Source organism: Lissotriton vulgaris, chromosome 7 (genome assembly GCF_964263255.1).
Source record: "Lissotriton vulgaris chromosome 7, aLisVul1.2, whole genome shotgun sequence".
Taxonomy (NCBI): Eukaryota; Metazoa; Chordata; class Amphibia; order Caudata; family Salamandridae; genus Lissotriton; species Lissotriton vulgaris.
In genome coordinates, this window is record NC_141695.1 from 1743149707 (window position 1) to 1743164017 (window position 14311).

Genomic DNA, 14311 nt, shown 5'->3' on the forward strand with positions numbered 1-14311 from the left:
CTGGAGTTCTTAAAGAAACCGCCTACACCCAGGGGTCCCCCTCCCCCTCATCTTCACTTACTGTTCAAAGAAGCCTTAAACATGTTTCGCAAGAATGCGATAGAGAAGGTTCCCTTCTCGCAAAAAGGAAAAGGAGTTTACTCTCGCTTCTTCCTCATAAAAAAGAAGTCGGGAGAATGGCGCCCGAATTTGAATCTGCGCAAACTCAACAAATTCCTGAAGAAACAGGGTTTTCGCATGGTGACGTTGGCAGATGTGCTCAATTCTCTCAACGAAGGAGATTTTATGGCTTCTCTGGACCTGGAAGACGCTTACTTCCACATCCCTATACACCCCAAACACCGCAAATACCTGCGATTCACAGTGGCTGGCGTCCACTTTCAATTCAAGGTGCTCCCATTCGGTCTGAAATCGGCACCAAGAATATTTACAAAATGTTTAGCCCCAGTTTCTGCAGCACTGAGGTCGCAGGGAATACAAGTCTTCCCATACCTCGACGACTGGCTGCTCAAGGGACCATCAAGACAGGCTGCAAAGCAGGCGGTCAACAGCTCCCTCCGTCTATTCTCAAACCTAGGGCTCACTCTCAATGCAAAGAAATCTCAACTGCAGCCCGGTCAAGTGTTAATCTTTCTGGGACCGCCACTGGACACCGAACAGTGCAAGGCGTTCTTGTCTCAGGAACGGCAGAACAAACTTCAAAAACTGGCAAAACTAATCTCAACAAAAAAGTCACTTTCTGTCCGAACATATGCTTCTCTTCTAGGGATGTGCTCGTCAGCGATCAGTCTAGTCCCATTGGCAAGACTCAGAATGAGGCTGCTGCAAGAAGAATTGCACCGACAATGGCGACAAATAGGAGGTTCTTTCGACGATCGCATAAAGGTGACATCCAGAATGAGACAAGCTCTTCAGAGAAGTGTGGCTCAATGGTTAGAGCGGCAGACCCTGATGCAGTAGTCTGCCGGGACCAGGGTTCAATTCCCGCCTCGGCGGGTCTCGGGCTCAATTTCCTCGGACCCGATAATTCTCACCTTGGTGCCTATTCTAATCATGAGTCCCACTCTGCACCTCTGGGCAATAGCTTGCTTAATCTCTACAACGGCCCCAACAACGCATTGGATGCCTGATTTCACCTTGGGGGTGCCCAGGAGTGGGCTCCTCACAGGGAAAGGCCAGGAAGGGTTCCTCAGCAGTATTCGTACAAGCGCCGAGATGCCTATGGGTAGTCGTGGACTATACAAGTGCGTAATCATTTCATTTCTATGGTGGTCAAAAGAAAACAATCTGTCACCGGGCCTCACGTTTCTCCAAACCATTCCGGAGTTTATCTTGACCACGGACGCTTCTATGGAAGGTTGGGGTGGTCATCTCCAGGACCTTCAGATTCAAGGGGGATGGTCTCACCATTATCGTCAGAAACACACCCACAGTCTGGAGTTAAGAGCCATTTTCCTGTCTCTGCAGCTGTTCCTACCGAGAATTGCAAATTCCTCAGTGCTGGTGCATACGGACAATATCACCAGCATGTTTTACATCAACAAACAAGGGGGCACAATATCTCTCTCCCTCTCGCAGGAAGCTCAAGAGATGTGGGAGTGGGTTATACAACAAGGCATAACCCTTAGAGCGGAGCATGTGAAGGGTTTTCACAACTCTCTAGCCGACAACCTCAGCAGATCTCTCACAAGTTGCCACGAATGGGAACTAGAGCAGGATCAGGTGACCAGGATCTTTCGGACATGGGGCACACCAACTCTGGATCTGTTTGCGACACAACAGAACAGCAAATACCTGTACTACGCCAGCAGGTTTCCTCAACGGGGGTCAAGAGGAAATGCCCTGTCGATTAGATGGTCCGGAATCTATGCATACGGCTTTCCCCTGATTCCTTTATTACCGAGGATACTGCAAAAGATGAAGAGGGAACATTGCACTCTTCTCCTCATTGCACCTCGCTGGCCTAGACAGTACTGGTTCCAAGAACTGCTCCTGCTATCTCAACAGCCTCCAATTCGCTTCAAACCGACAATTTCAATGTTAACACGGGAAGGAGGTCAGAGTCTACACCCAGATTTTCAATCGCTTCACTTGCACGCCTGGCTCCTGACTTCTTAGAGTTTAAGGATCTCAAAATTTCCGCAGACTGCAGAGAGATTGTATCTCAAGCCCGTGCTCAGAGTACCATCAGAACGTACCGTTTTAAATGGAGACGATTCTGTAGTTGGTGTGAAGCAAATATTATTCATCCGATCCAGGCACCACCTGAGGATATACTTCCTTACTTGCTGTCGTTGGCCAAAGCAGGTCTGGTGTTCTCTTCTATAAAAGTACATCTGGCCGCTATCTCCAGATTCAGAAAAAGTTCAAACAAGCCATCACTATGCTCTTCCTCATTGATAAAGCAATTTCTCAAGGGATTATTTCGAGCTTTTCCTCCAATTCGACCTCCACCTCCTGAATGAGATCTCAATATCATCTTGTCCCAATTAATGAGGAGGCCCTTCGAACCTATTCACAGAGCTGAACTAAAGTTTCTAACTTGGAAAGTCACTATTTTACGAGCTCTCACTTCAGCCCGGAGAGTTAGCGAGATACAAGCTTTCACGATTGCAGAGCCTTTCCTTTATTTCTCTAAGGAATATGTAACCCTGAGAGCCAATCCAAAGTTCATTCCTAAGGTACCATCTCAATTTCATATAAACCAGCCGGTAAAGTTAAAGACTTTTTTCCCGGACCCTGTCACACCGGCAGAAAAGGTCCTGCACTCTCTTGATGTGAAACGATGTCTAAAGTTCTATCTTCAAAAAACTAAGGACATAAGAAAATCTAACCAGCTATTTATTGCTTATGGACAGGTCACGCTAGGACAAGCCGTGACTAAAGCAACTATAGCTAGATGGTTATCCTCAGTAATGCAATTCTGTCATGAAAAGGCTAAAAGACCTTTAGTCAGAAAGGTTAAAGCACATTCCACCAGAATGATGTCGGCGTCGACAGCCTTATTTGCTGGGGTCACGCTGGAGAACATTTGCCGAGCTGCTACATGGAAGAGTGTCCATACTTTTACAAAGCATTACTGCTTGCAGTCGGCATCACAGGATGATACAGCAGTTGGAGAAGCGGTGCTGCAGCATCTTCTTCATTAAGCTTAGACTTTTAAAAGGTCTCTCACATTATATTGCTGTCATAAGACTATGTATGATATACTGTAATGTTTTGATTGTCAAATGCTGTCTTTACTATGAACTATATTATCTGAATATAATTATTCCTTTCAGAAGGTTTTCTGCATATATGTATATTTACATTTTAGTGCTCTATAACCTTCCGGTTGTGTGGGGGATATGTAGAATTGCGCTTTGTCTCCCACCTTCCGCAAACGACAGATATGGTTTTACTGCTTGCTATTCTGATTCAGGCATGTGAATCTATGAAAGATACCCCAATACTGGATAAGAAAACAAGTTACTTACCTGTAACTACAGTTATCGAGTATTGGTATCTTTCATAGATTCACATGCACCCACCCTCCTCCCCGGCAAGGCAGTTCTGTAGTAGGGATACATACTTCTCACTTTTGCTGGGAAAATCTGAGGAGAACTGCCTCTGCCTGGAAGGTTCTAGAGGGTGCTGACAGCTGATTGGTTGGAACTTCTTTTTCAGTTCTTTTTAAATAATGAGGTAGATAGGCTGCTAAGTTTTGGGCCGTGTTGGGCCTATAGTCTTTCAGCCTACTACAAATAATTTTCTAAGGCACTGCTATTGTATATATTATTACCGTAAGACTCCACCTCGGCGCTGGGAATGATTCAGGCATGTGAATCTATGAAAGATACCAATACTGGATAACTGTAGTTACAGGTAAGTAACTTGTTTTCTTCTCTTTTTATAGTTCCCGTTTGATTTCTTTGCATCTCCTCTTTTTATTTTAATGCTTCTTAAGAAGATACCATAGCTTTCCAGTCAGTGCTAACAAGTAGCTTGCATGCTGCTCAGTTCATCTGCAGGGTGCTGTATCCCCCAAGGCCACTTCCTCAAAACCAGGAATACATTACGTAATGCTTTTATCTACAATGCATAATTGCTCCAGTATTGGAGCTTTCATAGATTCACATATCTGAATCATTTCCCCGTTGTCGAGACAGGAGTCTCCGGTACATAAAAAGCAATGCTTAGCAGTATAGCCAACTAAAAAGAGGCCTAGGCCCATTTCCCTTTTGCAACCCATAACCTTTGTTATGTAAAAAAGGACCAAACTTTTCCCTTAGCCAATCAGAGCTCCTCACCCTCTAGAACACTCCTGAGAGAACCTTTTGCCCCTCAGATTTTCTACCGGCACGTTGTGCTGGGGAGTCTCCTTTGAGCTCTGCTCAAACTCTAGATATTCAGCTTTTTAGGAACTTAGGGCTAGATGTAGGTAGGCTTTTACCAGTCGGTAACGGCCGAAATCGACCGTTACCGACCGGTAAAAGCCTTTTCCTATGTAGGTGGCTATTTTACCGATTTGGTAAGTAACGAATCGGTATTTACCGATTCATCATTTACCGATTCGTTATTTACCGAATCGGTAAATGATATGTAGGGAGCACTGTAAACAGTGCTTCTGGGCTTTAGGAATTCGTTATTTACCACCAACTATTAGTTGGTGGTAAATAAAGAATTCCTATGTAAATGCATAAATGTGCATTTACACCTGTGCCATGTGACAAACATACATGCCCTTAGGGCATGTATGTATGCCAAATGTGCACACCAGCACTAATCAGGGGTGCAACAGGGTGTCAAAGTGCCACCCTTGACTTCTTCACAATTTTACCGAATCGGTAATTACCAATTCGGTAATTGACATTCATTCCTATGGGCCTCCAGGTCCATAGGAATGAATGGCAAATACCGAATCGGTAAATACCGATTCGGTAAATACCGAATCTTACCGATTCGGTATTTTTTAACGAATTATTATCTACATTGCAATTACCGAATCGGTAAAATTCAGTATTTTCGAATCGGTAATTGTAAATTACCTACATCTAGCCCTTGATTTCTTTCTATTTTTTCTGGGATTTGAGAATATTGTGACCTTTTCTCCACTGCATTCTGTAGAATGTCTCGGAAAGAGAAGAAGGGTCTTTTTAGAGCCTGTGCTACCTACTCTAAGAAGAGACTCTACAGTGATGACCCTCATGAAGACTGTATTTATTGTCTTTATCCGGACCACCAAGCCAAGGACTGCAAGGTATGTCGCACTTTCTTTAGCAAGACCCTTAGAGATCGTGAGGGACGCCTTTTGATATGGCTTCAGAAAATTAAGGCCAGAAAGGAGGTGATCTCTAGTAATAGTGATCAGGAGTCCTCCTCTACATCTAGGAGATCTCAAAAAAGTTCAAGATCTCCTCAGGCTCACTCCTCAGGGGAACGTCCTGAGAAGGCCCTAAAAAAGACCACTCATGGGTCTTCAGGGCCTAGTCCTTCAAAATCTCCTCAGCCAAAAAAAAGGAGAGCAAAGGACACACTTCTGGAGAGAAAGTTTCCAAAAGAGCCTCTTCTGAACCTTCAAAGTCCCCACCTCTGGTCAAGGAATCCTTGAGGAAACCCATCTTCTAGTACTCCTGAGGAGAAAAGCAAAAAATCTACATCGTCAACGGGATCGTCGACTAGAGCGTCGACGAAGAAATCATCGTCTGCGGTGACAAAGACAGAGGTACATAAATTGCCATTACCTGTTATTGTGTCAACGACGTCAGCGTCGACGGGAGCGTCAACGGTGGTAACATGGATGACGACATCGGCGACGATGGCAGTGATGACGACGACCATGTCGACGACGGGATCGTCGTCGATGGTGATGACGACGGGGTCGTCGTCGACGGTGATGACGACGGTTACTGTGTCGTCGGCGAGGAATGGTTCTGGTACAGTGTCGACGACGAAACCAACATTGTCGACGGTAGTGTCGACGGCGATCTTGCAGACTGGCTCGTCGACTATAGAAACTCTAGAAAAACTAAGGAAATAGATTACGCCAGCGGTGACTTCCCCGAGTAAGATTACTCCTCTGGTTCCATCGCACCTTTTAGAAGAGGAAGAGTCTGATGAAGAGGAGGATGAGGGGCCCTTTGGGTATGCCAGTAGTCCATCGCAACTCCATGTGAAATGTCAAGAGGATGAGGATGAAGAGGTATCACAGCCCCTCACAGCATCGTTACCAACAGGGTCTTCAGGAAGAGGTGGTCGCTATGCCATCCTCCATGATGATGGACTTACAGTTCATGTTAGCAGATTATAAGAAGAGGTTTCCTCTGTCAGTAGTCCCTCAGGAAGTTCCTCTATTCCGGCTACTCCAGTCAGAAGCAGAGAATCGCTACTGGACACTACTCCACAAACACTTCAAGTCCAAAATCACCAGGATCCGGTTACCACGGACGATGAGGACCATGAAGAAGGGGAGCTAACGGAACCCCACAAAGAATGGGATGACTATCTAATCACATCACCCACACAAGGGCCGGCGGATTCTCCACCAGTGGATATTGGTGGATTCCACAACTTGATGGAGAGAGCTGCCAAAAGATTTCAGCTGCCAATGAAGACAACTCAGACAGAATGCTTCCTCTATGACTTTAAAGAGCCTTATCATAAATCAGTTAGATCCATACCAATCATCAACCATGTATGGGAGGAAGGCTTGAAGGTGATGACGACTCCGGCGACGGTTACACCTATGCTCGCTAGGTTGGACAAAAAGTATAAGGCGCCCTCGGACGCACCAGCGTGTTTGCTGGGCCATCCTAAACTGGATTCTATAATTTCGCAGGCAGCGCAACAAAAATCAAAGAACCCGTCAGCGCCTATTTCTGCACCTCCGGACAGGGAGGGACGGCATTTGGACAATGCAGGAAAAAGATTCTCCTCAATGTCAGCTCTTCTAGTCAGAGCAGCTAATGCCCTTGCCATTCTGGGCAGATATGACAGGCAGATGTGGTAGGGCATGGCATTATATGTCAACCTCCTTCTGGAAAACAGCAAGCAGGAGGCGAAGAAGGTTCTGCAAGAAGGTGAGAGGATTTCGGCTGAAGTCATCGACTGTGTGATGGACATCGCTACCACAGCCTTTCGCTCTCTAGGAGGGGCAGCAGTTTTACGGCACCAGGGTTGGCTGAGGGCCACTGCCTTTAGACCGGGGGTCCAAAATAAGATTCTGGATCTGCCATTTGATGGGGAGGATTTGTTTGGATGTCTGGTAGATGAAACCCTTCAAGGTATTAAGAAGGACACGGATACGGCGAAGGCCTTGGGTACGTTGCAATATCGGAAGGTGCCCTTTCGAGGTGCCCGAGGGAGAGGACAACCATCTTATAGAGGTGGACACCAACAAGGGAGATACCCCTCTTATTCTTCCTCATCACAGCAACACGGACAGAGACAGTCTGGAAGCTATTCTAAATCCTTTCCCAGAGGACGAGGAGGTCGTGCAGGTAAAGACAACAATAAAAGGCAATGACAACCTTCGGTGTCCAGCTTCTTATGCTCCTACCCCTCCATATGTTACCCTGGGTGGAAGAGTAACTTACTATTTACATCAGTGGCAGAGAATAATATTGAACAAATGGGTCCTCCACATAATAAGATTCGGACATACTCTAGAATTTTTACAATTCCCTCCTCCCACACCACCTACTTATCAAGAAGTCAAACATCTATCTCAAGGCAATGCTCCGAAAGGGAACAATAGAACCGGTACCGAACTCCCAAAGAGGGAAAGGAATTTATTCCCGTTTCTTCTTGATCCGAAAGAAAGCTCTCCAGTGGCATCCGATTCTGGACGTAAGGTCTCTAAATGCCTATCTCAAAAAACAGTCATTCAGGATGGTGACCCTCCAGGATATTCTGCTACTCTTAAACTCAGGAGATCAAATGACCTCTCTAGATTTACAGGATGCATATTTTCATATCCACATTCATCCCTGCCACAGAAAGTACCTTCAATTTTCAGTGGCCGGAGACCATTACCAGTTCAGAGTGCTGCCGTTCGGCCTCATGTCTGCTTCGAGAATTTTTACAAAATGTCTGGCGCCGGTGGCAGCTTATCTCCGAAGATGAAAACACCAAATATTCCCATACCTGGACGATTGGTTGATAAAGGCACCTTCGGAGAAGGCGGCTCAAACTTCAACTTCGGCATGCATGCAGTGCTTTGCAGATCTGGGTCTGACTTTAAATGTAGAAAAATCATCTCTTCAACCATCCAGAAGGATCACATTTTAGGTGCAATCCTAGACACTTCACAAAACAAGGCATTCCCATCAATAGAAAGACAATTGGGACTCGTATCTCTAGCCAAAGAGTTCAGGAGAAGAATGTGTCTTTCAGTCCGAAAGAACAACTCGCTTCTGGGGACAATGTCTTCGTGCATACCACTCATCCCCCTTTGTCGATTGAGAATGCGTCCATTGCAAGAGGCGTTAGATCTACAGTGCTGCCAAGCAAAGGGATCCTTCAAGGATAAAATCAACGCCACGCAACCGATGTTGCAGGCGGTGACGTGGTGGACTCACAGAAGCAACATCTCGGTGGGTCTTTCCTTCCTTACCGAACCAGCCCCATTAGTGGTTACCACGGATGCCTCTCTGGAAGGATGGTGAGCAGTCCTCCAGGATTTACACGTCAGCGGCCGATGGAAGCAGCAGGAGCAGCAACTTCACATAAACCTATTTGAATTGAGGACAATAGGTTTGGCATTGTTAGCCTTCCTGCCAAGAGTCGAAGGAAGATCTGTGTTAGTGCGGACAGACAACACAACCACGATGCACTATATAAGCAAGCAGGGGGGCACAAGACCACTCCCTCTGTCGAGAGAAGCTAAGAAGATATGGAAATAGGCTATAAGTCACAAAGTAACTCTAAAAGCCGTACATCTTCCAGGGGATCAAAACACGTCAGCGGACACTCTCAGCAGGCAGAAGATGACCTGTCACAAGTGGGAACGCAACCATGACATACTACTGGAATTCTGTGGCAAATGGGGAATGCCGACAGTGGATCTGTTTGCCACAGCCCACAACAAAAATGCCAATTCTTTGCAAGCTGGCATCACCAACTGGGATCGTGGGGGAATGCATTTTCGATGGCATGCCTCAGGCGTCTTTGCCTATGCTTTTCCGCCGATTCCCCTTCAGCTGCAAGTCCTTACAAAGATGAAGAAGGAACCGTGCAGAATAATACTGATAGCCCCTTGGTGGTCCAGGCAGCACTGGTCCACAGAACTGCTCCTTTTATCGGATACCGAACCAATACGTCTACAGCCAATACCAGCACTGTTGACTATGGCTCAGGGACAGGTGAGGCATCCAGACCCGACATCTCTTCAATTAGCGGCCTGACTCCTGAATACCGTGAATTTCATCAATTAAACATTCCGGCAGAATGCAGAGAGATCCTGGCAAAAGCAAGGGCTGAGAGCACTAATAAAACAGATAAAATGAAATGGAAAAGATTCTGTTTGTGGTGTCAAGAGAACGACCTACATCCTCTGCGGGCAGAGGCACATTAGATCATCACATATTTACTACGGGTGGCAAAGTTAGGATTGACCCATGCCTCTATTAAAGTTTATCTAGCGGCGATCTCTAGTTACAGGAGAAACTCATCTGGTCCGTCTTTGTGGTCAGAAAGGATTGTAAAACAATTCATGAAGGGGTTGTTTAGAGTTTACCCACCTATCAGGCCTCCACCTCCACTATGGCAACTGAACATTGTTTTATCACAGTTGATGAAACCACCATTTGAGCCAATTCACAGAACTGATCTAAAATTCCTTTCCTGGAAAGTGGCTCTATTAATAACTCTGACATCAGCCAGGAGAGTGGGAGAGATACAGGCACTTACAACGCAAGAACCTTTTCTGCAATTCAGATAGGACAGGTTGGTGCTCAGAACAAAACCAAAATTTATACCAAAGGTACCAACAGATTTCCACTTGAATGAGCCATTGATCCTTAAAAGATTCTTCCCTCAACCATCTACAGCTGCAGACAGGACACTCCATACTCTGGATGTTCAGCGTTGTCTGAAATTTTACTTGCAAAGAACAAAATCTTTCAGGAAATCTACACAATTATTCATGGCTTTTAGTGCCCCCAGGAAGGGGTTCCCGTTGTCGAAATGGGGAATCGCAAGGTGGATTTCAAACACCATTCAATACTGTCATTAGGCGACTGAGAAGCTGTTGAATGCACGTGCTCGTGCACATTCAACAAGAGTAGTGTCAACCTCTACTGCTCTGTTTTCAGGCGTACCTATCCAGGACATCTGCAGGGCGGCTACCTGGAGGAGTACGCATACGTTCACCAGACATTACTGCCTAGACGCTCATGCAAGAGGCGATGTAGCAGGGGGACAAGCTGTACTGAGGAACCTTTCCCAGTAACTTGAGCCTTCTTTGTCATCCCCCCTTCCTTGGTTGGTAAGCTAAGCACATTTTATTGTTGTATGCTGTCTTGTATATAATTTATGAATAATCTGTCTATGGATATTTATATACTGCTACTGCTATGGGGGGAAGGACATGTGTTGCCTATTTGAGAGAAGTAGGTGACAAAACAAAATGTGCTATGATTTACTGCTCGCTATTCTGATTCAGGTATTTGAATCTATGAAAGCTCCAATACTGGAGTAAGAAAACACGTTACTTACCTGTAACTGTAGTTCTCCAATATTGGAAGCTTTCATAGATTCACATACACCCATCCTCCTCCCCTGAGAGGCTCACCTCGGATTAGGCACAAAAGGTGTTTATGGCACAAGTGCCCAAAAATCTGAGGGGCAAAAGGTTCTCTCAGGAGTGTTCTAGAGGGTGAGGAGCCCTGATTTGCTAATGGAAAAGTTTGGTCCTTTTTTACATAACAAAGGTTATGGGTTGCAAAAGGGAAATGGCCCTAAGCCTCTTTTCAGTTGGCTATACTGCTAAGCATTGCTTTTTATGTACCGGAGACTCCCGTCTCGAAGACGGAGAAATGATTCAGGTATTTTTTTATTTTTTTATTTGTATTTTTTAAAGCGCATGGTTACACTAGCAAGTGTGTCCCCGCGCTGATCGCTACAGTTGTTTCCAAGAGTTCATGGCAAGATTGCGTGCAGGGTCTTTGATTCGGTCTTAGTCTTTGGGGAAGAGGGCTGTTTTTAGGTCTCTTTGAAAGTTAGACTCAGAGGGTTCCAGACACAGTTTTTCTGGCAGCTGGTTCCATATCCTAGCGGTCATGACTCTGAAAGATTTTCCACCCATTCTGGCTGTTTTGAACTTCGGGACCTGTGATTGCCCAGTGCCGCATGATCTAAGCTGGCGGGTGGGCTTGTATCGTTTCAGAAGCCCATACAGATACCTTGGGCCTCTACCATGAAGGATGCGATGTCCTACACATAGGGCTTTGAAAGTCACCCGTTCCCTAATCGGGAGCCAGTGAAGGGTTTTCAGTGCTTTTTTTGATGATGCTCTTCTGGGTAATTGTAGAATCAAGCGGGCCGCTGCATTTCTTATTTGTTGTAGTCTTGAGAGGCTTTTTACGCTGGCCCCTAGATACAGTACATTTCCACAGTCCAACCTAGATGTTATAAGGGTATGGACCAGGGTCTGGCGTACCGGTATGGGCATAAGGTCCAGCGTTTTCCTAAGGACCCGCAGTATCCCAAAACAGGTGCCTGCCACTTGTTTGGTTTGGTGGTCGAACGATAGGTTTTTGTCTAGCCAAACCCCTAAGTTCTTTACTAGATTACTAGGTGTGGGTAGTTCACCCAGTTCTTCTGGCCACCAGGCTGAGGTCCACACTGATGGGGATTTACCTACAATCAATACCTCCGTCTTATTCCCATTAAGGCGGAGGCAGTTGTCCGCCATCCATAGTGCCACCTTCTGCATGCAAGACGCGAAGTTGTTAGCGCATTGCTCCTCTGGTTGCGTTAGGGTCACAATCAGTTGCGTATCGTCTGCATACGATACTATCTCAACCCCATATGTGTCTGTGATTCCTCCTACTGGGGCCACATACAAATTGAATAGGGTGGGGCTAAGACTGGAGCCTTGTGGCACTTCCTGATTGAGTTTTATTTCTTTCGACCTGACCTGGCCCTGAGCGACCTGAAAGGTTCGGTCTGTTAGGAATGATTGAAGCCATTCCCAGGCTTTTCCTCTCACCCCTCCCTTTTTAAGACACTGTAGCAGTGTATGATGAGCTACAGTGTCAAAAGCGGCACTGAGGTCGAGGAGAATCAGTGCCGCCATCTAGCCTTCATCTGCATACCTTCGTAGGGCTTCCATTGAAGACAGCAGGGCCGACTCGGTCGAGTGAAGAGCTCGAAATCCCGACTGTGAGGGGTGGAGCAGTCCGTTGGTTTCAGCAAATGCCGAGAGTTGTTTGTTGACTACTTTCTCAGCAATTTTTGCAAAGTAGGGGAGGAGGGAGATAGGTCGTAGATTGTCCAGTTTTTCAAAATCTAATATTAGGCTTTTTCCTCAAGGGAAGGACAATTGCTTTTTTCCATGAGGTAGGGACTTTTCCTGTTTTAAAGGAGGGAGCAAGGAGATGACTAATATATGGCTCCAGGGTGGTTATGCTGCCATGGAGTCTTTTTGGGGTTGCTCGATCACTCAGTGAGCCTGATTTGATGCTACCTGCTATGTGGCATATTGTTTCCTGAGAAGGCACAAGAAATGCCGAGAGGCAGTTATTCTCCTGTATATTTAAAGTACTTTCTGCCCTCCCATCACCTACTCTGGCTGTGTCTGGGAAGCCAGCGTAGATTTTGTCTACTTTGCTAGCAAAGAACTCTGCTATTAAATTGCAGGTTTTAGCCGATCCAATCATAGGGGCTGCTATGTTGATCTATGAAAGCTTCCAATACTGGAGAACTACAGTTACAGGTAATTAACTTGTTTTCTCGTTTCACCATTCCAAGATAGCCAACTTGTTAGTTCTACTGAGCGTCCACGCTTGAACTTTGAAACAATAGACTATTTAAATACCTTTGCAAGACATGCACCACTGCTATGTTTAGCCTCATTATTGCAAGCATATGCTTGTAATGATTTCTTTTTTCTACATGTATTCTTTTAAGTTATCTTGCGTATGTTGTTGAGTCTGTGTGTGTTTTCTTGCAGTTGTGTCAGAGGGTGAAGGCAACAGTGATTCAGTAGATGTATGCACGAGTGCAAAATGAGTGACTGAGGACATGTCTGACAACTTAATGAGTGCCTAAACCCGTCATTGCAACAAAACAAACTTTCTTTCATAAGCCAGACCTATTGGCATTGCCAGTGCCTGTTTATCTTTTCAGCAGATTGTTACTGTGAAGGAAGGAGTTCTGCCCCTCAAAGTGCTACACTACCGAAGCAGAATGGACAAGAGCGATTACTGCATCATCAGAGCATTCAGCAACTGCCTGCCAGCATCTCCAGCATGTCTCCTGACATCCGTTGGTCCTGGTGCGTACATATAGCTGTGACACAGGATAGTAAGGCTTAAAGACCCAGCGCGCTATGCTTATTTATTTATATTAGTTAATGCTGCGTTAATCATAGAGCTTAGGACTGGCACTTAGGTGAGTGCTGGATCATGCTTGAATTAATTTGGCAGGAAATCTTGGCGCTTGACTGGTATGGGACAGACAGAATGTCAGAATGTAGTCTTTGGGGAAACATGCACTAGTGGAGCGGGGGTATAAAAAGTTATTTAAACTTTTCTTATTGTTTAGTGTAATCATTTGCTCAAAACCAAGTAGAAGATATTATGTCGATGTTGTAAATGTAAATGTAAATGTCATGGTACTTATAGAGCGCACTATCACCAGACGGTCACCTTGCGGTGTCGCCTATTCGGCTTCCTGGAGCTGATACTCATACCGCTGTGGAACCCCTCCTGGCTTCCCCTGTGAGGTGTCCACTCCTGGGCACCCCCAGGGTGAAGCCAGGCATCCTTAGCGCTGTTGGGGCCGGTGTAGAGGCTAAGCAAGCTCTTGCCCAGAGTTGCAGCGTGGGGCCCGTGATTAGAATAGGCACCGAGGCGAGAATTAACAGGTCCGAGGAAATTGAGCCCGAGACCCCGCCGAGGCGGGAATCGAACCCTGGTCGCTGGCCAGAACTCTGCATCAGGGTCTGCCGCTCTAACCATTAAGCCACACTCCTCCACTTGTAGGAAGGTGGATATCTGACAATGGTTGCCCCCAACTTTTTGCCTAGTGTTTTGCTGGTTTTCGACATAGTTGGCCTGGGATCCTGCTATCCAGGACCCTAGGCTTCCTGCTCTCTCTGTTAAAATGG

At 45.9% G+C, this 14311-nt stretch overlaps 1 protein-coding gene across 1 annotated transcript in view; it reads left to right on the top strand.

Moving 5' to 3' along the window:
• DMRTC2 (DMRT like family C2) overlaps positions 1–14311 on the top strand; it is a 237626-nt gene that overhangs the window by 124296 nt on the left and 99019 nt on the right. The window contains exon 6 of the mRNA XM_086929096.1: positions 13330–13477. Coding sequence (XP_086785222.1) covers positions 13330–13477 — 148 coding nt within the window. The remainder of the gene's footprint in view (positions 1–13329; positions 13478–14311) is intronic.